The sequence below is a fragment of the Zeus faber genome (genome assembly GCF_960531495.2).
Source record: "Zeus faber genome assembly, chromosome: 2".
NCBI classification, from domain to species: Eukaryota; Metazoa; Chordata; class Actinopteri; order Zeiformes; family Zeidae; genus Zeus; species Zeus faber.
The window spans coordinates 47,077,484-47,101,558 of NC_137189.1; the positions used below are offsets into that span (position 1 = coordinate 47,077,484).

Consider the following 24,075-nt stretch of genomic DNA (forward strand, 5'->3'; position numbering starts at 1 on the left):
GAACGTCGGTCCGATCATTATTCCCCTAAATCAGTCTAAAGGCACTACGAGTGGTTTCCTACCATTTATGCATCAGTATTCAAGTTTTTTTTTTGTTTTTTTTTTTAACGACTGACATTAGAAAAAAATCGAAAATGTTCATGCATTTTTATTTTATTTTTATTATTTTTTTCACGTCACCTCTTCGCTGTTAATCTTATAACCGGATGTTCGGTATCACCGCTATCATTCTCTTCGATCCAAGTGAACCATCAGAGTCGAGGTGGTCGCTCTGTCGCGGTGACGGCGCTGGAAACGCTACCGCACACAGGCCACAGGGGGCGCCAATATCCCTGAAACGCCTACTGCTCGTAGTGCCTTTATGACGGGCGGTGACGTCCGGTTTGACTTGTCCCTGTATGAAGGCCTAAAACAACATCTGGCAAAGCAGAGAGACTTTAGCATTTAAATTATGTTATTATTATTTGGCATTTGAATGACGAATAAATCTCACGGACTGTTTTCGAAATTACGCATTCTACACAACCAGTTTACCTTAAACTGGGTCAGTTGTCATGACACCGAGCCCGGAATCATAATCTTTATACATCATTATTTTTGTATCATGAGTAAAATAAAAAAAAACATATCTTTGTGGTTACCCGTCAAAAATAGCTCTGAACACGGACCCTTTTAAGCTCTTTGTTCTCGCTCGTCAATTGACGCAAGACGCAGCTCATAAATAACTCTTTCACAGGAGCTAGGCTAGCTGCTTCCCTCCGCCGCCATGCTGTGGGCTAACGCGGTTAGCATGCAGCCCGTCGCCGCGCCGACGCGCCGACCCTCTCGTCTGAATCCGCGCAAGACGGACAAAAAGCCAAATGTCCCCAAAAACTGGAGCATGCCTTCAATTTATAGTGCAAAAACTGTCATTCCCACATCGCAGCGTGAGAACGACATCATCATTTATGACGACGCAACACCACAAAAAGATGATCGACAGTAGGAGTGAATTGTGGCCCAGTCCAGCCCTGTCAGTTGTGTGTGTGTGTGTGTGTGTGTGTGTGTGTGTGTGTGTGTGTGTGTGTGTGACGCCGTGGGGGCTAGGATGACTCTGCGTGGTCCTCGGCGCCCTCAGGTGGCTCCTTCTGTTTGTACATGAAGGTGAGCAGGAACAGCGCCACGTCGTGGGAGCACCAGTACCCCGTGTGGGACGTCACCGCCCGCCAGTAGCGGCTCTCCACCAGCCCCTCACGCAGCTCGAAGTCGATCCGCTGCTCCAGCTCCACTGCAAGATGGGACAGATGGGTGAATGGAGGGGCGGGCGGGCGGACGGACAGACAGACAGACAGACGGACAGGCGGACATCTCTCGACGTACCGGAGGTGACGTCCAAGATGGCCGAGGTGGACTGGGACATGGAGGGCTCCGCCTCCCTTGGCTCCTCCTCCTCCTCCTCCTCCTTTGGTTTCTCCTCCTCCTCCGCCTCTCCGGCGGCGTTCTCCGCCTCCGAGGCCCCGCCCTCCGAGTCGGACGGCTCCTCCTCCACGCCGCTCACGTAGCCGCTGGAGCGCGAGAAGCGGGAGAACAGGATCCCGCCGATGCCCTTCCCGATGCTCGCGGCGCCTGGAGGTGGGGAGCACACGGTGGAATGGCTTCCCTGGGTCAGGGGAGATGGAGTCACTGAAATAATCCGCCGCCGAGGTCTGGTGCAGGAGCCGGAAATCAACTCCGACCCCTTCACACATTTATGTCGAGCCCCGAGCGGAGTCGGACATTAAAGGGAGACCAGTGGTTCTCAAATGGAAACGCACGCCCCTACTGGTAGTTGGTGGTACTGCACAGATATATCGCGCAGTCATATATGCAGTGAAATGTCATGACACCCGGTGCTTACGCACAATAAGCTCCAAAAATACTAAAAATACTAAAATGTGCGTAATCGACACGAGGTGGTCGCGCAGGCGGCCGCAAGATGCCACAATCGCGATTCTGGGTTCTATAATTATATAATAGAATTAATTGTCTGTGTTGTATTAAATATACATTTAAATCCTCCTCAATGAAACTTACCATAATCTAATGTTAAATTAACGCCAAGGGCATAAATTTGGGATAAACGTAAAAAATAACGGACAAAATTCCATGTCTTATTACGTCTTTATGTTGACAAATATCATATATTTCTGTCAAGTAAGTGACGTCAAGATGGTGAAAATCGTGGATTCCCTCGTCAGTTCTCTCTGCATGAGTAGAGCAGAGAAGACGCCGTGTCCCTCTCTCACGGAGGAACAGATGCTGTTTCCCTTCCGCATTAAAACAAAGTAATAATAATAATAATAATAATACTGGTTTAGAATGAGTGATGATGATGATGATAAGAATGATAAATCATCGCGTCCTCTGATCACTTTATTCCTCTCGGGCGTTTTTCGCTGAGTCACACCGAGAGGAAAACGAAGCGATCACGCGGCACTTTGTGCTGTTTCCTGCGCGCGGTGTACAGCGGGCGGTGCCAGGAGCGGCGTCTCCCAGCTCTTAAGTGCTTGTCGGGGCGTTCTCTCTTTCTCTCTCCATCTCTCTCTCCCTCTCTCTCTCCCTCCCTCCCTCCCTCCGCTGCAGCGGGGACGCGGGGCCTGGGGGACGTCAGGATGGCAGACGGGAGCTAATTGCTCCGTTGCTCCATTGATTTGTTTAGCGCTGGACGTCCTGCTGCTGGCCTGGCTACAATATCAGCCAAACAAGCAACTCTGCCGCTGCTCCCCGGGAGCTCACTGCAAAAATGTCGGAGAGCGACGACGCTCGCGCCGAGGTTCAACCCCGTCCGTCCCTTGTGCGAGTCGTACTTCGGTGTCTGTAGTTTAAAGTGGGATAAACCTCCCACACTGCTTTTTTTCAGTTGATTGTCAGTGGCAAATATCTGTCGACCGATTTGGTTGTCAGTGAGTTGCCTGACAGCGGCTTGACAACGAGGTAACATAGATAAAGCAAAAGGCGAATGACCTTCTTCCTGAACACCTTTAAGTCACTGAACATTATGAATAAAATCAAACTCATCCGTTCAAACCTCTTCCTCCTAACCCAATTGATCCTCATTTTGGTAGGTATGTCCTTTAATATTGGCTTGATTGGGTTAATATGGGTTAATAATCATATCAGAACGGACAAAAAGAAAAAACGCTCCGCTCTACAATGACCCGTCTCCTTCCAAATTTCATGGAGATTTTTAAGCCAATGTTGGAAAGTTTCTCAAAGCTCCACCCCCCGCCCCCGCGCCCGGGACTGACCCATGATGCTGGCCTTGCCCAGACTGGTGATGGACTCCCCGTAGTGCCTCCGGGCCTGGGGGGGCGAGGTGCAGGGGCTGGGGATGCTGTCCGAGTCCGACACGGAGGCGCTCTCCTTCAGGGGGTTGAGCAGCGTGGGGCGGATGTGGACGTACGGCGTCGGGCTGATGGTGTCGTACCTGCGCGGAGGGTCGGGAAACACACACAATATTATAAATACATACGGTATGTTTTATTTTAATGATTATTATTAATTAATTTGTCAGGGACAATGCAAAAAACATTGTAACAGGTTATACAAAACAGAAAACAGATGTGTTGCATATAGGGTTAATTTGTGACCCCCTTGTGGATGAAGATTTGAATCATTGATGGTGGTCTGCCCAGCCCAGTGTTGTTTACTATATGTTATTATGTTTATTATGAGGTTAGCATGTATTGAATAGGTTACTATGCCCGCGGTTATTATGTAAATATATATCATAGGTTATTATGTGCAGTATATGATGATGTGTATATTATGAGCTCATTATGTCCAGTAGTACAGGTCTCACCAGTGGATTTGAACGGGTGAAATGTTGCTGTAGTGCTTGAGGATAAGTGGCTCCAGCCTGTATGCCTGGAAATAAACAGAGGACGGCGTTAAAATAAGACTTTATTAATCCCTGTGGGGGGGGGGTCCAGGATTATAAGCGAGCTTAACCCCCGATGAAGCATAAAACCCCATATTTTGCCTGGATTATAATGGAATAATGGCATCACATACGAGGTAATAGTCAGAGAACCCCTCCCTTCCCACACTGCAAACAAGAAGCCCTCTGGGCCAAGACGGAAACTCTCGGGTGCGTTTCGCGCCGTCTCACCACGGGGTCGGTGGGGTGGAAGATGTTGAAGAGCCGCCGGCAGATGGACTTGGGGAGGATGTGCTCCTGGACGCCGTTGTTTCCGGGCCGGATCCCCCGCAGCGCCAAAAAGACGGCGAGGGGAGAGCCCATGCAGAAGAAGTTCTCCACCTGAGGCGGCGCAAGGGAGATCGTTGAGCTGAGACGCGACGAGTTCATGTCAGTAAACGATCCATGAAACATTCCGTCTTGGATATATCGGTGATTTGGACATTTCCTCCCTGTATTTTATCCAAAATTTGCCTTTGATGTGGTTCTTACACGGGACTCTCTCTGAGTATCTCTGCGGCTAAAAGGTCGAAGCACTTTATTGAAATGAAAATGTCTCTGCCAAGCTTTTGAAAAAAAACAAAACAAAAAAAACCCTTACCTTGAATTTCAGGGCTGGCACCGCGACAAAGGAAGAGGTCTGCAAACCTTGAAACTGGTCCTGGAGGTCCCTCAGTCTGTCAGAGAGTCAGGCCACAGTCAATATTCACCCACTGAAGGCGCTGAAATGCAGTCCGAATCTCACATTTGCCGTAAATGAGACCAGTCGCAACGTGCAACTTGCTCAGACGTATTATTTGCTCAGACCCTCTTATTTAAAGTGGGTACATAGTTACATACAATAATATATAACACGTATTTACACACACTACATAATCATGTATTTTGCCACGATTCGTTCATTAGAACATACAGCCAAGGATTTTGTTACAATTTATATTGGATTTCTTTTTACTAACATTTGACTGTTAGGACACATTTGCCTCAGATTGTCCAAGGACCTTGTGACCCCCTTGTGATCTCTCCTTGCACCCCAGGTTGGGAACTCCTCATCTGACCTTTAACCTACGGTACAGTTAATTACCATCAACACCTGCAATCATCTAAATCAGAGTAAGGAGGACTTCAGGTAAAAGCAGCCGCTCATCACCTGCTGCTTGTGTCGCTTCGGCGTCTGTCAAATATGTGTAACTGTGAGGAGAAGCTACAGTAATAGACTCCACCCGGCTTGAGAAGCAGACCATAATACTCTTCCGAAATGAACGGTTATTTTTATAACTTCCTCATCTTTAGCAGATTGAACCAACATTTGAAATGATAAATTTAAACAATAATACAATGGCAGATTAAGGTGATAATGTACAGAATGAAGGTTATCGAAACGTCCTGATAATGAGTCAATCAATATGTTTGCCCAGAAAATCCTGAATACAGTTTTCCATTTCACAACACGGAAATCTGACTTGGGTAAAAATGTAAAAGGCATATTTTAAATGTTCTTCATGTTACATCACTAAACCATTTAAACGGTTACTTGAGTTTTATTTGAATAATTCTCTGTCAACTGATTAATCGATTATTCAGTTAATATTTTACCCCTCGATTGGACCAAATAGGGGTGTAACGGGCGATCTTTTGCATAAAATTGACTATATAACTTGTGAAATAGAAGAACTGTGAGAACCAGTTCAACTTCAAATAGTTGTACTTTAATACTTAATATGATTAATAATTCATTATAAGTGATTATATTGAATTATAGAGTCATCATTTGATTCCCTTCAAAACTGAGGCGGAACCTGAGGCGCGTGAGTCTGAGCTGCTCCTGCAGGTGGCGCTCCTCGTGGCTGGGCCAGCGCGCCCGGGTCTCCTCGGGGTCCGGGGCCTCCAGGTGGTGGAAGCGCACGGGGTCCCAGCCCGTCATGATGTCGAAGGTGATGACGCAGCCCAGCGAGTGCGACACGATCGACACCTTGCCGTTCTCCTCGAACTCCGGGTTGCGGGTGCAGAAGAGAGTGTAGAGGCGGTTCAGCTCCAGAGTCAGACCCCTGGTGATCTGCACATCGCACGCACGCAGAATATTGTAGATGCGGAAGAGTCAAATATTTATATTGCAGCTGTTCAACATGACATTTAAGAGGTTTCATCTCCGGCACGCTGTCTCGGGTGTAAAACAGGGAACACACACACACACACACACAAAAACCCCACAGAGACACACTTATGCAACACACACACGGATGCAAAAACAAACCAAACACACACACAGAGGAACAGACAGGCAGTCACATTGTACTTACTTGCACTCGCTCACACACAAACACACAGAGAAAAAAGCACACATGCATACAACACACACACACACATATTCAATACACAGCTGTACACACACACACACACACACACACACACACACACAACCGCAGCCACAAAATAAAAACCATACAAATACGGGACCACACCCCTGGTACACACACCTGCCCTCTGTAAATGTACAATAATGAACACACACACACACACAAACACACAGAGCACAGATTTTCAAACTTAAAGCTCTTGAGATTTGCATAATCTAAAAGCAGTGCGTGTGCTTATTAAACATGCAGCACGTACAGCGGTGGGGTGGGGTGGGGTGGGGGTCTCACCTCGTCTCGGTACAGAGGGCTGGTGTAGTACATGATGTCCATGGCACTGCTGTTCAACATGTCCCGGAGGCCGCGCACCTTGTCCGGGGTGATGGAGTCCACCGTGTCTGAGGGCGGAAGGACACCGAGAATTTCAATCACCGCGTCGATCACAGAGAACTCAACGCGGTGCGGTTGGATGTGGCGACACTGCTGATAAACCCGAACTCCACCTTCGGGAATCCAACAGAGCTACACGGTAATAGGGACTTTAAAGATATTTTCGGAATAAATTCCAGTTTATTAAACGTTATCTTTGGCCGCTGGGTGCAGGGTACCTCCGTCCAGCGCCAGCTTGGACCTCCACTCAACGGGCAGGAACTCCACATGCTCTGTGGTTCGGTCGGAGAAGTGCTTCTCCTCCATCTTCCGGGCGGCGTCCCTCATCCTGAACACACACGGGCACACAGGCGCATAAAAAGCATTTCGATTTCCCTTTCATATTTCAGCGGAAAACAATCCCTCGGCAGAGGTTCCGCTGTTCGGGAGGCGATTAACTCGTTTGAACTGCTGTAGCTTCTGTTTAATATTAAATATTTCAATCATGGTTACAGCATCAGTTTGACTTCATGCAGATGCTTTTTCCTGATGCATTTAAGAACTAGGAACAGACATTTGGTCCATTGGGCACCATGGGTACTCTCCGATACAGAGTAGTTAAAATACTCAAACTCGGTTACAATAATACCGAGATCACTGATTTTGAGTAATTATTATTTTTAGTAATTGATTCATTCACTGTTAAATAAGAAATATAATTAAATTGTGTGTGAAAAAAAGAGAAAATGTATACAAAGTTATTCATAATAATTATAATAAAAAAAAAAATAATAATAATAATAATAATAATAATAATAATAATAATAATAAATAATAATAAATATAATGCATTTTATTTATAAAGCGCTTTTCTCAGAACTCAAAGCACTGTACAATCAAATGAAAACAGATTAAAACTAATAAAATTTTCAATTTTTACAAGCAAGAAAGTGATGGCAAAAGCAGATTGGACAGGAACGAGCAAGCAAAAGGAGATCAGGTAGATATACAATTTGAAATACACATAACATTTATAAAATAGATAAATAAGTAGAAGTTGAACATGATCTCAGAGTATTTTTCCGAAACATGAATCTGAGTTCATGAGTGCAAACCGTGAGCTGGCGGGTCCCAAACACAACTAATTGCTTTGGACCAAAGGAAGCTTTTTAATTTGAGCGAGACCTTCCAACGTGCGCCAGAAGCCCTCACATCAATCTCAGCCATCTCTGCTCTGTGGCACTAAATTAAAGTTTCATGATTAAGACTTCGATCTCGACACATCTGAGGCCTCTCGATATTTCCATCACTCAACCTAAAAAAAACCCTGGGGGGGGGGGCGCTGAATCAAAACCTGGGATTAATTAAAAAGTAAAACTCCGCTTGCGAGGGGGGAAAGGGGTTGTTTTCTTTTTTTTTTCCCCCCGAGCGCGCACGCGGTTTAATTTCAGCTCCTGAAGCTGAACTTCGGCCGTCGGCGGAGCCGGGAGCAGATAAATGATGCAGAGACGTGGGGTTTATCACGGGAGACGTTTTGCAACGAGTAAAAAACAACGTGAAAAAAACTGACAGCGGCGGTTGGGAATTTAACGTCTAAGCACAAAAGCGCCGGGAGCAGCGTTTGTTTAACCGACAAAAAAGGCCAATAATCGGCAGTGCAATCAGTCGATAATGAAGCCGATTTCAGCCCCCCCCTTCCTTCCGACAATCGTGAGCCAAGTCCCAATTTTTTGATGTTTCTAAAGACCCTCCTGCTGTGCGAGTGATGTCATGAGTTTGCAAAGATTCAAAGAAGAATTATGACGAAACATTTTTTTTTACTGGTAATAAATCGGTGAAATTCAGAATTCCCTTTGTAGCAGAGATCCCGTCCGGTTGCCCCATTGCCGACAACTTTTCATACGTTGAATGAAAAATAAACACGATGTACGATGTATGTTCAGAAACTTCCGCGGTCATCCAGGTGCATTGATCTGAATATGAATATCTGATTATTAAAAATAGACATTTTATTCACTGAGGATCAAAATGGCCACCGTTTTGTGAGTCTGAGCAAATGACAGCTGATAGAACTTGCCCCCCCCCCCCCACTTCTTAAAACTCACATGCTGGTGTTGCGGATGATCCGGCCCTGGTCCATCTTCTGGCCGATGCCGTGCACCACGAACACGATGTGCGTGGTCTCGGGCGGCGTGTCCTCGGGGGCCGCCTCCTCCACGCAGCCCCGGTGGAGCCGCGTGCCGCTGCTGGAGGCTGCGAGCGCGGGGGATGGAGGGGTGTAGCGATACTATTAGGCCCAGCGATATATATATATATATATATATATATATATATACACATACATATATATATACATATACATACACACAGACACACACACACACACACACACACACGTCAATACGATATTGTGATGTGAGACTAGATATTGTTTGGGATTTTGGTTATCGTTACATTGACTCATCTTCATAGACTGACCTGCTTGGTCATTTCCACATTAGTAATGGTTGCTTAGATTATTATTTCGTGTGTCTAAATATCATCGTGCGTTATGTCTCAGCCAAAACCAGGCTGAAAGTAGAACTTTTATTTTTTTAACATGAGCGCGAAATTTCCAATTTTTTTGTACGCGAACAAAAGCATTATGTCAAACTTCTTCTCCCCTGCATGTCTGCGAAATGACATTGCATAAAGACATGCTCCACATTCAACATTCTGAAACACTATGGGGTAGTTTCGCAGACGGGGGATTAAAATCTAAATCGGGACTAATAATCCTACTTCAATTAATCCAGAATTTAAAAAATGCATTTTACATTTCAGATGAATTTATTCCAGACTAGGAAGTCCTGGACTAAGGTGATGAAGGACTAGTCAGCTCCTGCTGTCTGCTCTTGGCGCTGGTCTTCGTCCAGATCGACCTGGTCCACCTGGGGGCCACGCCCCTCAATCCCAATGTTTAATTTGGGCCTTCACTCAGACCTATATCAGCTCTAATCTTCCTCTTGGAAATCGGATGTTTTAAAACCAGACCACGTCAAGTCCGAGGCTATTTCAAACCGTGACTGAGAAAGAGCATTCCAGTTAGAAAGTGGGATTTTCTCTGTGATTAGATCTGATCTGTGTCCGCCAAATCTCCCCTTTCACGTTTAAATTTCAAACCCAAGCCAGAGCGAGAGGGGAGCCGTTTTCTTCCTGTCGTTCCCACTTCTCGGTCTCATTCACCTTTGGAGAAGCCGAGCCTCTGGGTGACGGTGCGGGCGATCTTGGAGGTGGTGGCGTCGCTGTAGAGGTAGACCTCATCCACGCTGTGCCAGTCCACATGGCTGCGGCTCAGCTTCAGACTGAGGATGGCTGCCGAGAGGGCGGGACCGAGGCGGCGAGGGAGAGGGTAATTAACACACCGTCAGGAGTAATTACAAAATAATACTCACCTGTGTGTGTGGGCGTGTGTGTGAGAGAGAGAGAGAAAGGGATCCTGAAAGCTCTAAACAGACTGAGTGGACGAGTAGAGGTAGAAGCACTGATGTGGTTTGCTTGTGAGAAAAGCAACACAGCGGGTGCAAACAAGATCGAAGGGATACGTGTGTGTGTGTGTGTGTGTGTGTGAGAGAGAGATAGAGAGAGAGAGAGAGAGAGGAGAGAGAGAGGAGCGTTCAGAAGACAGATGGACAGAGCAGGAAAGACCGATTTATGACATTTGTGTGCAGAACACAAAATGGACGAAAAACAACTGTGTGTGTGTGTGTGTGTATGTGTGTGTGTGTTTGTGTGTGTGTGCGTGTGTTCGCGTTTCTAATCTATGAGTTTCTAATATACTGCATGTCTAATTCTAATATAGTCATACATTACTATTTCCCTACTGGAAATACTCCGTTCGGTTTGGACGAGGGGCGGAGCCTGGGTAGAGCGTGCACGAGGCAGGACGTGAGGCAATGACGCTGCGGAGTTTAAGGACACCCAAGATGGCGGACGAGGCTACCGACTCATCTTTTTTTTGCCGTTGATACTCCATGTATTTGGACATCACATCATATTAAGGAAGGAGTGGAAAGGAACATAAAGAAGAAGCAGAGCAGGAGTACGGAGCAGCTACGCTCCGAGCAGCAAGATCCACACCAAGGTAAATAACTGACGCATGATAGAGACATCATCAACATGCGACACGCCCACTCGCTCGCTGTGAATGCTCTGGACAATTACCTCCCCCGTTCACACATACCGCTCTATCGGACATTGTGCAGACTTTGTACAGGGATGCTGGCTGGGTAGAGTCCAGGCAATTTGCGTTCACACATGCAGCTCCTCCGGGTAATGTCTGGATTATTTCAGGGTTGCAGCGCATGTGTGAAAGCAGCTACTGTATATAATATTCAGGGTTCATTCTAGCATTACAAAATGAAATTCAAGGACTTTGAAGTACTTTTTAAGCACATTTTTTTCAATTTTCAAGGACTTTATGCAAAACACATCTAATCTTTTTTCAATGTGATCTTTATTCATTAAAATATGATTTTTAGTCTCATTGTCTATATTAGTATAGCAATATTCTATTATTAATCTCATCTACTACAGGATTTTAAGGGTCATAACATTTTCTTTTTATGTTATGATTAGAATAACAAAACCAGGGGCAACATCACAAGTTTTCAAGGATTGCATTTTTTTTTTTCCCCCCGAGGACTTTTCAAGCACTTCAAGCACCTCAATGTTGGATGTTTACACTGTCCCCGTGTTGTGGAGTGTCGTTATACGGGACGAAATGCCGTCCTCCTTGTGCTTTAGGTCATCTCTAGGTCATCTCCAAATTAATTTAGTCATTTTGAAAACCATGGGCACATAATGACAATAAATCACTCCCAAAGTCAGAGAGAGAGAGAGAGAGAGAGAGAGAGAGAGAGAGAGAGAGAGAGAGAGAGAGAGAGAGAGAGAGAGAGAGAGAGAGAGAGAGAGAGAGAGAGAGAGAGAGAGAGAGAGAGAGAGAGAGAGAGAGAGAGAGAGAGAGGAGAGAGAGATTTATGCAAGTGAGAAGCCAATAGAAAAGGAAAGGAGTGTGTGTGTGTGTGTGTTTGCATGAGCTGCTGTAATGAAGGGCACATTATGTGTGTACACACACACACACACACACACAACACACACACACACACACACACACACACACCTACATCTTTCAGGTGAGCTCCTGCGAGTCCCATTGGTTCGGCTGTCGTCAGCGAAAACAACGTCACCTGACTGGCTTTGTGGAGCTGCTTTCAATGGCAGCACGCACGCAAGCACACACACACACACACACACACACACGCATGCATGGCCCCTCAGTCTCTCTCTCAAAAACAGCTGTTCCCGTCTTATCTGCGTCCTACACACCTCCCTCTCTGGAAGGACTCAAAGTGCCACCGTCCGTCCGCACACTCTCTTTATCTGGGATAAGGAAGGTCCATAAGGTCCCTGGTTTGTTTTTGTTTCCAGGACGTACAGATTTCTTCCTGAGATTTGGGACAGCGAACCACGTGGATACCTGTGCAGCGGCATTTCAATTTCCCGCCGCGGAGACGTCTCATTTGTCTTTTTCACTCAAGCGCGACTTTTCGGCAATACCTGCGAGAGCTTGATATTTTGAAACATTTGTCGCAACGTTTCCGCATAAAATGACCGAATCAGCGAAGCGTATCAACTTGACGGAGAGTACGTCATCGCTTTATTTATTTGAACTAACTTTGGGCCCATGGTTCCTACTAAAATATTTCAAGTTGTTTGTGTAACACGTGGAATACGTTTTATTGAAAAAAGGTGATGACATATCACTTTATTGGCGGCAGTTTAAAAAGACTTTGGTTTCTTTGACTTTTTTCCAATTCCTGAAGTTTTACTGCAAATAAAACAAAAATAATTAAACGTCTGCTGCCATATCAAGCATTTTTTGGTGAAAACGATCAAAGAAACTGTCTCTTAAGACTCTCAGGGTTGATTCTGGCATTACAAAATGAAACTCCATGACTTTCAAGTACCTTTTTAACCACAAATTTGTCATTTTCAAGGGCTTGACACAAAACAAATTTAATAGATTTTCAATGTGATCTTTATGACTTAAAATATGATATTATCTTAATCTCCTTGCCATCCACTATTACAGGTGTGTTTCAAACCGTGCTGGATTAAATGTACATTTCCCTGGCATAGTCTATGTTGTAAAAGATGACAAAACCTGGAGGAATATCGCAGGTTTCCAACCATCGCGTTTTTTTTCCAAGGACTTTTTAAGCACTTCAGCCCAAAGGGGGAAATTTTCAATGTATTCCAGTACTTAAAATTTCTGAGGATCTTCAAACACCTCAAGTACTGGCAAGAACCCCAGACTCTAGAAACACGATTCCCAAACCCTGGAAACAGGTGGAATTCGCCAAACAAAAAACAAAAAAAGCGGCGTATCGGCCGATTCGCCCCAATCCCATAATGCCACGACGTCCATTTTCGGACCGGGCCCGCGCGCCTCCCGCTTACCGTCCTTGGTGTCCACCGTGGTCGCCGCCGCCACCACCTCCACCTCCACCTCGTAGGTGTCCCTCATCTGTTGCCCCCGGAAACGCGCCAGGTGCTTCAGCTCGATGCAGTCGCTCTCGTCCTCTTCCAGGGGGAGCCACGTGCCGTCGATGAACCACTGGCCGCGCATCACCGGGATGCGGTCTTGTTCTGGCGGGACGGCGAGAGAGGGAGGCGGCTTAAACGTGTCGACCGAAGAACGGTGTCGTCGCGACGTCGTGTCGCCGAGTGTCGTCAGAGCCGCCGCGGCTACTACACAACGTCCCGTCGAAACGCTGGGAGCGTCTTGAGCCGTTGACGTGGGGCGGTAAATGGAACGTTTCCATCGGTTGGGCGGAGGCGAATTAACTCTCCGCCCAAGTTTCCAGGCTCCAATATTCATGGTGTTTCTTCCTAAGGTGGATATGTATTATGACTCTATTGTCGTCATGTCATCAAGGGCCACGGCGGCGCAGGAGGTGGGGCGAGGGTCTGAACCCCCAACCGCTCTCGTTGAGCGGGTGGCGCGCCTCGCCCACCGACGTCTGGGCGGGCGGATGTGAGGCGTGCGCTGCAAAGCTCTTTGAGCGGATGCAAGATTAGAAAAGCGCGTTATGAAATGCAGTCCAATTACCGTTTATTATAGTGGCATAAACATAAGACAAAAGGCAGATGAATTGTTAAACGACAACTGAAATGTCATAATGGTTACAGCCCGTAAAGTAGGGTAGTGTGGTGAATTGAAATCACAGTAGTATTTCTTTGTGAATACTATTGCTGTTCGTATTACTAGTAGAATATATTAGTAGAAGTAGTAATATTAGTAGTAAATGTTTTATTTGCAAATAAATGATGATTATAATGATGATTATCTTGAATATGATCATCATGATGCATAATTTAGGAGCAGTAGAGCTGTAGCAGTAGTAGTGGTGATGAAGTCCAATAGTAATGGTAGCAAAGTTACAGTCCAGACCAGAGGTTCCCAAACTTTATCTTTTTGTTATTTCTAAATATCAAAGCCACACTGACTGAGTTAAACTGATTTCAAGGCTAACGGGGGTGGGTGGATCTTTTTCCCCCTTTCGTTGTGTTAAAATTTGGGTTAGTTAGAACAATTTAATTCCTGTCTCATTTCTCCACCAGTATAAACATGAACTTTCCTGCGGGGACCCCCGAAGGAGGCCGCGGACCGCGGTTTGGGCACCCCTGGCTCTAGCCCCAGGTAAAAAGCAGTAAGGCTCACGGTTCCAGTAGACCGGGTAGCACTCCTTCTCCTTCACGTCCACCTCGTACAGACCCCCCCGGACACACACGGCCTCCACGCTGACGGTGACCCCGTCCGGGTCCCTCGGCTCCTCGGACGCGGAGCCCCGGGTCCTCCGGTCGCCCGCCGCCGTGTCCGCCAGAGCGCCCGCCGCCTCCGCCGCGCCCTCCGCCGGCGTCGCCTCCGCCGCGTCCTCCCCCTCCCCGGCGGCGCGTCGCTTCACCTTGCCCGGGTTGAGCTCACAGAACCTCCGGTAGACCATCTCGATTTTCAACGAGTCGTGCCCGATGAACGGCTTCCACGTCCGCTTGTCCTCCTTGTAGAACCAGCGCACCTCCTCGGGTCCCAGCTCCGTCACCACCTCGCCGCGGTGCCGGGAGCCGTTGGAGCGGGTCCGCTTCTTGGCGGAGACGCTCCCGTCGCTCTCGGTGTAGTTGGGGTCCACGTCCTGCTCCAGGTAGCCCGGCCCGGGGTACTCCTCCCCGACGAGGCCCAGCAGCATCTCGTCGTCGTCGTCGTCGTCGCGGTCGCCGTGGCGGTCCGCGCGGAGCAGCGGCAGGTGCCGGTCCGGGCCGGGCTGCGCCGGCTCCGCTCCCCCGTGGTGGTCCGCCACCGCCAGCGGGTCCTCGTAGCAGGACACGAACACGTCGTTGGCCATGTCCCAGTCATTGCTGCTGACCGAGTTGTTCTCGGAGCTCTGCTGCCGGACGGTCGCGTTCTCCTTCGGGCTGCTCATGGCTCGACGGGCACATCGGGTCGGTTCATCCCGTCAAGTATTCAAACCAGAATCAACACACGGTGCGCGGTTCGGCGCCGTGCCCCGGCGATACGAGCCCCCCCGCGGAACGATCCGCTCGCCGCGAACGGGTCTTTCGAAACGATTCGGGTCGGGAGCCGCCCCGGCGAGAGCCGCTCGCGTCTCGGTAACCGCGGCCGGACGCGCGGCGTTGAGCTCAGCGGGAGAACCTGGAGATAATCACCGGGGAACACAAGCATGTGCAGGGGGGAAAGACATCTTGTTTAATTCATGGTGAGTCACTGATTGACGCTGAGCGCTCCGCCAACGGGAACGGCGGACATCGGCGGGAGCTGAATACGTCACGCACGCTGCACGCTGCGTCGCTGTGCGGAAAATAAACGATTTTTAGTCCGAATCCGCGGGCTCGGGCTCGGCCGCGATCGCCGCGCGGCCATCGTGCGCTGGACGACCGAGCGACTCTCGCCACCCGGTGACGCGTCGGAGAGCGAGTCGGGCGAGGGCGTCGAACCTTCCGCCGCTGGACCGGGCGCCGGGGCAACCGCTACGGGCCCCCGCAGCTGGCACCATCTGCACCATCTGGAGGCTCCGACATAAGACAACAACAAAAAGACCAAACAAAGCGAAGCGACGCGGGGCGATGGGAACGGGATGTTGTTCCTCTTCAAATCGAAGTAGATTCAACCTGAATCATCCCAGCGACGCGCCCCGGTCTGCGCCCGCGCGTACGCGATTAAACGGCGGACACGACGGACGCTGGCGACGCCTTATTGTGCGCTTGGGGGGGGGGGTTTGGAGCCCGCCGGCCACCGTAGCCCCGGCGAAACAGCGCGCCTCTGACGTCGGAGCGGGGACCCGGGGGGGGGGGGGGACAAAAAACTAAATCCCACCCGCTACACGTAGAAAAGGGTTCAACTTCGCGTTTATCGAGTATTTAGTGCTTTCGAACACAAGTAATCTTCGTGCCAAAGTGCCGAACAGCAATGGTGGAAAGGAGACGCGAGTTGTTTTAAACACATACACATGCATACATATGTGAATACCGATACACTGCGGATTTTCGATCCGAACTGCAGGTTCCATCGCCTGTACGCTTGTCGAATTAAGAATGAACATGTCACACACGCTTTTTGGTGGGTGGTGGCCAGTGAAACGAGGCCTCTGCATTTCACCCATCCTGGCTTGTCCTTCCTCCGGGGGGGGGGGGACAAGCCAGGAGGTGACGAGTGTCCATCGCTGGTCAGACCATGATGGGTGCATGTTTTTGGTGGGGGTCCTTACTGACGTGAGGTGGAGGAAACCCCACGTGTGCACGGGGGAGAACATGCAAACTCCACACATAAAGGCTCCTATTTGGGAGATAACCCGCCGGAGCGCGGGGCCAACAGCGCCCCGGGCGGGAATCGAACCCAGGACCTTCTTGCTGTGAGTTCACAAGCTTGTCAAACATATACACGTTTACTGCAGGCTCCATGAACTTTCCTTCCTTTGATCAAAGCACTCGGTTGATGGAATAATTTACTCCCTCTATAATTGTATACATTTTTTCTTATTTCTTATGTTCTAATTTTATTTTGTTTTGTTTTGCTTTTTTTTTGTATTCACATGCACTTTACTGCACATACCTGTCAAGAAACAACCTTCTCGATACACTTCAATCTGGCTTCAAAAGTGGTCACTCCACCGAAACAGCCCTGTTGTCTGTGACAGAGGCCTTAAAAACTGCTAGAGCTGCTGCCAAATCCTCGGTTCTCATTCTGCTAGACTTATCAGCTGCTTTTGACACTGTCAAACACAGCATAATCCTGTCCTTACTCTCAAGTATGAGCATATCGGGCAGTGCACTTTCCTGGTTCGAATCTTACCTCACTGGTCGCTCGTTCAGTGTGACATGGCAAGGCCAGCTGTCTGTGCCTCACAACCTCACCACGGGGGGGCCCCAAGCCTCGGTGCTGGGACCCCTCCTCTTTGCCATATACACCACCTCACTGGGCCCTATCATCCGCTCGCATGGCTTTTCATATCACTGCTATGCGGATGATACTCAACTCTATCTGTCCTTCCTGCCTGAGGACTATCTCGACGCGGATCTCGGATTGTCTCGCTGACATATCCACATGGATGAAGGATTATCATCTTCAACTAAACCTGGCGAAGACGGAACTGCTGGTCTTCCCGGCCAAACAAGGTATTTATCACAACATTGATATTAAAATTGACTCTCTATCTCTTGTTCCTACCAAGGCTGCAAGGAATCTAGGTGTCATTATCGATGACCAACTGACATTCTCGGACCATGTTGCCGCCGTCTCTCGGTCCTGCCGCTTCGCACTATTCAACATCCGAAAAGTCAGGCCGTACCTGACCCAATATGCCACTCAACTGCTGCTACAAACCTTGGTCATGTCCCGTCTCGACTACTGCAATGCCCTCTTAACAGGCTTGCCGGCCTGTGCGGTGAAGCCACTGCAGATGATACAGATTGCTGCGGCATGACTGGTGTTCAACCAGCCAAAGAGGGCACATGTCACTCCGCTGCTCATCGAGCTCCACTGGTTACCTGTAGCCGCTCGCATCAAGTTCAAGTCTCTGATGCTGCCTACAGAGTGATTGCTGGGAATGATCCCACCTACTTAAATGCTCTTGTAAGAGCACATGTTGCCCCCCGGATGCTGCGCTCATCAAATGAGCGTCGCCTGGCTCTGCCGGCCATACAGCCACGGCAATCCAGGTTATTCTCATTTGTAGTTCCACGTTGGTGGAACGAGCTGCCAAAAATGAACAGAGCAGGGACCTCCCTCTCTGTCTTTAAGAAGCACTTGAAGGCCCATTTCTTCAGAGAGCACCTCCTCTCCTAACCTACAATTACTTAGCACTACCTAGCAGTATTTATTGTTACACTAATGTCTCTGTCGCAATGTAGCTTGAATGTTATTCTCCCTTGTAAGTCGATTTGGATTAAAGCATCTGCTAAATGACTAAATGTAATGTAATGTAATGCACATATCTGTATATACAAATTGCCTATCCCATATGCATAACTATATTCCCTTCTATTTTGTACCCCCACTTTGTATTATCCTTTTGAGTCTTATTTTATTTTTATTTATATTATTCTATTCTCTTACTGCATTACGTTTTAGGAATCAGTTAGTTGCTAGGTAGGAATTAGGCTAGCCATTATGTTCGGTTTAGTAACTATTGAGCATAATCTGCGGTAGCGTTGCAAAGACATTTCACTGCATGTATGTATGAAAGTATGTACATGTATGTGACGAACAAACCTCTTGAATCTTGAATCTTTTATATAGTTTGTTTTATTTTATGTGGTTTTATTGTATTTGGTTGTATTTTATTTTATATTATTTTATTTTATTTTATTTTATTTTGGTTTGACTTTGACTTATTTAAATGTTTTTGTTTTTGTTTTGTTTTGTTTTGTTTCATCAGGTCATCCCTCATTTATTGTGTATTTTCCGACGCGGGGCAACACTTTTGCCTTCAACGCAGTTGCGCCTTTTTTGTCATTGAATCAATAAAAATAAAAATAAATTCCGGATCCGCCGAACGCAGCACGAGGCCACCGTAGCTGGAAGCGGAAGTGGCTGCGGTGGGAGTCATGGCTGCCAGTGTTTACCCGCGGATCTCACCCTGAACATGTCGCATCGGGGGGATAACTCATGGCAAAACATGGTGACCGTGTTCCTGGTGACCCTCTACGAGAACTCCCCCATGTTCTACATCGGCGTGGTGACGGTGTGCTTCGTTATCACGGCCGCCATGGTCCTCGGCTGGTGAGTTGTGGAAGCGGCTCCTTGTCACGGCGACGTCATGGACCCCACTCGACACAGAACAACACGAAAAGAGGACTACGTCAGAGGAGCCCCATCCCATAATACACGGTTTACGCGAGCGCGTGTCGCAGGGTTCTGGTTTGTGTTTGTAGCTTCCGCACGTCTGCGAAGGGTTCGTTCCTCCTTTCTACGGATCCGCTTTTACTCATGTGGTGAGATTAGTGTCGCGATGAAGGGATGGATGGAGGGAGGGAGGAACGGGGGGAGGGGGGGGGGATGGATGAAGGAGTGGGGGGAGGGAGGAACGAATGGAGGGAGGGAGGGAGGAACGGAGGGAGGGAGGGATGGATGACGGGAAGAGTGGATTGATGGATGTAGGAAGGAGTGGATGGAGGGAGGGATGATGAAGGAGTGGGTGGAGGGGGGATGAAGGAATGGATGGATGGATGGAGGGAGGAGTGGAGGGAGGGATGGATGGCTGGAGGAGTCGATGGATGTAGGAGGGGGGAGGGAGTGATGGACGGCAGGAGGAGTGGATGGAGGGAGGGATGATGAAGGAGTGGGTGGAGGGGGGGTGAAGGAGTGGATGGATGGAGGGAGGGAGGGAGGGATGGATAAAGGAGGGAGGGGGGAGGGAGGAGTGGACTGATGCTGGACTGTCACTTGTCCTTAAAGAGCAGATGAACGAGTCGACGTCACAGAAAAATAAATCCCAGACGACGTCGATATTTAAGAATCATTCATTTTTTGTTATTATTTAAAAAAACTTGGTTCATTTTATTTTTTTGCCAATTTCTGTTTTTTAAGTTGATTTTTAGGCAAACTTTTAACTTTGTTTTTTTCCATCAAGTTAATTTGAAGGTTCATCTATTGTACAGTTATTGGCTTTTTGTTTTGATGTGAGACATTCTAACAGCCCCCTGGGGTGAATAAAGTGTCTGTCTGCCGTTCTTTCTATTGATCTGTCTGTTTATCGATCGTTCTGTCCATCTATTGATCGGTCTGTCTGTCTATCGATCTATCGTTTTGTCTATGTATTGATCTATCTGTCTGTCTGCGCCGTCTTGCAGCTTTGTTTTCGACGTGCCCGTCATCCTGCGCACCTCCGATGAGGCCACTCTGCCGACGCCGGAGAAGAAGATGGTCCAGGTGACCAACCCCTTCGCCCTGGAGCTGGGATCCGGCTCGTCCTCGGTCGCCGGTGAGGACGGTGGACGGTGGGCGGGCAACACGCAGAGCGCCCGAGCGCCGGGTTCCGCCCGAAATGGCCGACGATTTCACCCCAAAATGTCTCCAATGCAACTGCTCGGTGGTCGGAAAACCAGTGTGTTTGTGTGTGAGGCATAGTATCCCCAGGGATGAATGAACGTTGGAGAAAGAACCCAAAACCCTCCCGCTGTGTCTCTTGTGCAGGGGAATCAGCAATAAATATTTAATAAATATATTATAATAAATGGTTTTTGTCCGTATGAGCAACGGTCAAATTTAAACGTAAGATTCTTGCTCAAATTGGAGGTTCATGGAAAAACGCACCTTCTTTCACGCCTTCTAACAGTCGTTTCTCCTCCTCCTCCTCCAGGGGGTGTGGCCCTGGGCCTGCGGTGCCTGGAGCCCTGTGTGCTGAGCTGCTTCTGGGGCTGCGGGGTGCGCGCACTGCAGGGGGCCCTGCAGGGCCACGCGGCCGGCCCCCGACTCTGCACGCCGCGCCGCTTCCAGGAGGCGCTGGGCCTGCAGTACCAGCACTGCCAGAGCTTCCAGTATCCTCTGCAACCCGGGGCGTCGCCGGGACGTCACCGTAGCGCAAAGAAGCGTTTTGATTATTTTTACATTGATACGACGATATAAGGAGGAAATCCACGATGTTCATCTGCTCTCGATGAAAATATGATCCCATTTGAGACGTGAAATAATATAAAGGTATCATGTAAATCACATATTAGGGTATTGGGGTTTATTTGTTTTTTTCTCCATAATAATAATAATAATAATAATAATGATAAAAACAAAAATAATAATAATAATAGATGTAGTAATAGTAATAGTTTTGACGCTCAGGGATGATAAAAACGATGCGGACCTTGCACCGATTCGCCGGCACCAGTTCTTCTCAGCCGGGGTCCGTTTGGTTTCCTTCACCGAAGCCTCAGCGTCGGCAGGGACGACCGCGAGCCGCGGCGCACGCAGATGCCGGCCGATCTGGGCGTGAAGGACTTTGGCCCGTTGCCACGGGAACGCTACCCGCTGGTCGCCGTGCTGACGCTGGCCGAGCCCGGAGCCAGGGAGGCGTACAACATCGTGGGTCCCAGAAATAGCTCGCGCCGGTTGTTTTTAGCTCAGTTTAAACAACATGTCTCTAGGAAATGTGGAAGCGGATTTCGCTGTCTATGTTTCTTTTCCTTAAGCCGGCTTCACACCGACACTGTAACCGCACCTGACGGTCGGACCCCCCCCCCCCCCCCCCCCCGCTAGTGGTCGTCGGATGAACTGCGCCTCATCTCATCACGTGTCAGTGGGAAATGGGAGAGCTTTCCCCAGTACGACAGGGAGCCGTTTGCTCTGCTGGACATGTACCATTATCACTGAATGAGAGTTTAAAACTCCGTTGAAGTAGTGTTTGCAAATTGCAAAAAAAAAAAATACAAAAAATTCTGCACAGAATCCATAGGAATTAATGGACTTCCGGTTTGATGTTGGCGTTGGTCGGATTCGGTGTGAAGCAGGCTTTACGGGTGTTTGTGTTTTTCCATACACTTGTATTGTGCACATTTTTCGTGAATGAAAAAAAAAAAGTGTTTGCATTTTATTCTTTACCACATTCCTCGCATCGGTTTGAACTCCTCTCGAGTTTGGACTCAAATAGAGGAACCGCAATCGGGCCGTGGCGTCGTTGCTGTGACTCGCGACCGACCGCGTTCCGTGGTTTTGTCCCCCCGCCCAGGTCTCCAGCGTGACGGTCCTCCACGTTCCCGACTGTAAACACAGAGTGTCCGCTCGGATCCTGTTCCAGTACCTCCTCACCTCGCGGGGGAACGTGTACGAGTTGAAGGTAGGTCACCGGGTCACGCCGCGCCGCAAAACAAACGCCGCATTTAAATCTTGATTTGGCGCCTAGGCGTCAAGGCGCCAAATCAAGATTTAAATGCGGCGTTTGTTTCGCAGGATGACGTCCGCAGGATGAACGTCATTATTTCCAATATATTTATATTTTTGGCGGGTTAGGGAGTTCTGGAAGAACTCACTTTGGAGAGAGACACACTGCTGCGATTGTCTCTGGAAAGCAAATCTTTTCCGATGTTTTTTTGATTTCTCCGTCCGTACGGACGAAAGTGCATTTGAACTACTATTGGGGGAAAAAAAGGACAACGGTGAACCCAAGAAAATAATTGTGGTTCTTCTGAAAGTACATCTCCCACCATCATTGATACGACGATGTAAGGAGGAAATCCACGGTGTTCATCTGTTCTCGATGAAAATATGATACCATTTGAGACGTGAAATAATATCAATTTACGTAGTGAAAAAAAGCAAATCATGAGAATACATTGTTTATATTCTTATAAGTGGATCTATTATTATATTATTATTGTAATTATTATTTTTATCATTATTGTTATTGTTATGGAGAAAAAAAACAAACCCCAATACCCTAATATGTGATTTACATGATACCTTTATATTATTTCATGTCTCAAATGGGATCATATTTTCATCGAGAACAGATGAACATCGTGGATTTCCTCCTTATATCGTCGTATCATTGATGGTGGGAGATGTACTTTCAGAAGAACTACATTTATTTTCTTGGGTTCACCGTTGTCGGGTGGTAAAAGTACTCTGCCACTGTACTGAGAGGAGTAGTAACTACTTGGTTTCCACCTCTGCCGTCTCCCTCCAGCCTCTCTTCATGTCGGGGGAACCTCCGGAGCAGCCGAACGAAGCGGCCGAGCCCCCGGAGCCGCGGGCCCGGGAGTCGGAAGGGGAGGAGCAGGAGGAGCAGCAGCAGCAGGAGGAGGAGGTGGAGGAAGACGAGTGGAGCGAGGGGAGGGGCAGGGACTGCGTGGTTTGCCAGAACGCGCCCATCAACCGCGTGCTGCTGCCGTGCCGACACGCCTGCGTGTGCGACGGCTGCGTGTCGCACTTCCAGCTCTGCCCCATTTGCCGGGCCGTCGTCATGGAGTCCTTCACGCTGTCGCAGGGAGGGGACGGATGAGCCGCCGCCGCCGCGTTGCTCGCTTATTTATTTCCACGGGGTCGTTGTCGGTCACCGCCGGAGCAAGTGGAAGGGGTTGGCGATAATCGCTGCGCCTGGACCTTTTTTTTTTTTTTTTTGTCCGATCCTCTAACATGTTTTAGGAATGTATTAAAAAAAGAAAACAAGTTGACCTGTTTAGAGAGGAACGCTGGATACTTTAAATTCACGTGTACAAATCCTGTACATAGGCTTCAAATTGAAATACTAACTTTTTTAATAGCTTTGTGCATGTTGGACTCTTGAGCTCACGTGTGGGCTCAGCACGGTGGGCCCCCGTTCCAGCTCATTGAAGCGGCTACGAGGGACGATCGGCGCCGAAGCTTTGAAAGGTTTTACCGCTACAATCAGACGGTCGTTCCGCACAATTCTCAACTAATTATTTTTCAGTTAAAGATCAAACTCAGAACGCCCTGCGCACCTTTCCTACACGGTCGTGAATGTTTTTTGTTTGCTGTATTTATTAACAAGCAGAATTGCTTAAAGCGATACCAGAGTATAAGAGGCATATGCAAATCCAAAAATATGGCTGCGGAGGATGTTGGCGCTTATAGGAGCTTTCATATTGAACTATGGAAATAAACTCCCGATTCAAAGCAAAAACAAAAGAAAAAACAACCTGTAAACGTGATTTGAAATGTCCTGTGCGTCTGTTAAACAGAATAATCAGAGAAAACCTCAGATCCACGCACAAAACACTTGAACGCCAATTCAGGGGTACTACATGTAAAAAGTACGACCCTGAAAGTGTGTTTGGAGTTTAAATCAGCACCTTGTTTGAAAGATTCGCTTTGATTTGTCAGAGTTTGGCAAATGACCGCAAAGAGAC

General features: G+C 48.1%; 2 protein-coding genes across 2 annotated transcripts; one reads left to right on the top strand and one right to left on the bottom strand.

The window, feature by feature from the left end:
* Positions 1-1,082: 1,082 nt before the first annotated feature.
* ddhd1b (DDHD domain containing 1b) lies at positions 1,083-15,182 on the bottom strand (the record flags this gene model as incomplete). Its single annotated transcript, XM_079996829.1, has 13 exons — positions 1,083-1,267; positions 1,360-1,605; positions 3,267-3,445; positions 3,821-3,885; positions 4,130-4,279; positions 4,539-4,614; positions 5,737-5,993; positions 6,583-6,689; positions 6,900-7,009; positions 8,766-8,913; positions 9,886-10,014; positions 13,162-13,350; positions 14,426-15,182. The coding sequence occupies 13 exons, from the start codon at positions 15,180-15,182 to the stop codon at positions 1,083-1,085; spliced, it is 2,598 nt and encodes an 865-aa protein (XP_079852955.1).
* A 3,646-nt stretch (positions 15,183-18,828) lies between these two features.
* cgrrf1 (cell growth regulator with ring finger domain 1) lies at positions 18,829-23,961 on the top strand. Its single transcript, XM_079996828.1, has 6 exons — positions 18,829-18,997; positions 20,068-20,198; positions 20,577-20,754; positions 21,145-21,292; positions 21,936-22,043; positions 22,893-23,961. The coding sequence occupies exons 1-6, from the start codon at positions 18,861-18,863 to the stop codon at positions 23,205-23,207; spliced, it is 1,017 nt and encodes a 338-aa protein (XP_079852954.1). The 5' UTR covers positions 18,829-18,860; the 3' UTR covers positions 23,208-23,961.
* The last annotated feature ends 114 nt before the right edge of the window (positions 23,962-24,075 follow it).

What these genes read in the sequence shown, in the direction of transcription:
- cgrrf1 (XM_079996828.1), top strand. Translation starts at nt 18,861, where the DNA reads ATGTCGCATCGGGGGGATAACTCATGGCAAAACATGGTGACCGTGTTC. An exon ending in CGGCTCGTCCTCGGTCGCCG is followed by an intron (nt 20,199 to 20,576) that starts GTGAGGACGGTG and finishes CTCCTCCTCCAG; the next exon opens with GGGGTGTGGCCCTGGGCCTG. An exon ending in GGAACGTGTACGAGTTGAAG is followed by an intron (nt 22,044 to 22,892) that starts GTAGGTCACCGG and finishes GTCTCCCTCCAG; the next exon opens with CCTCTCTTCATGTCGGGGGA.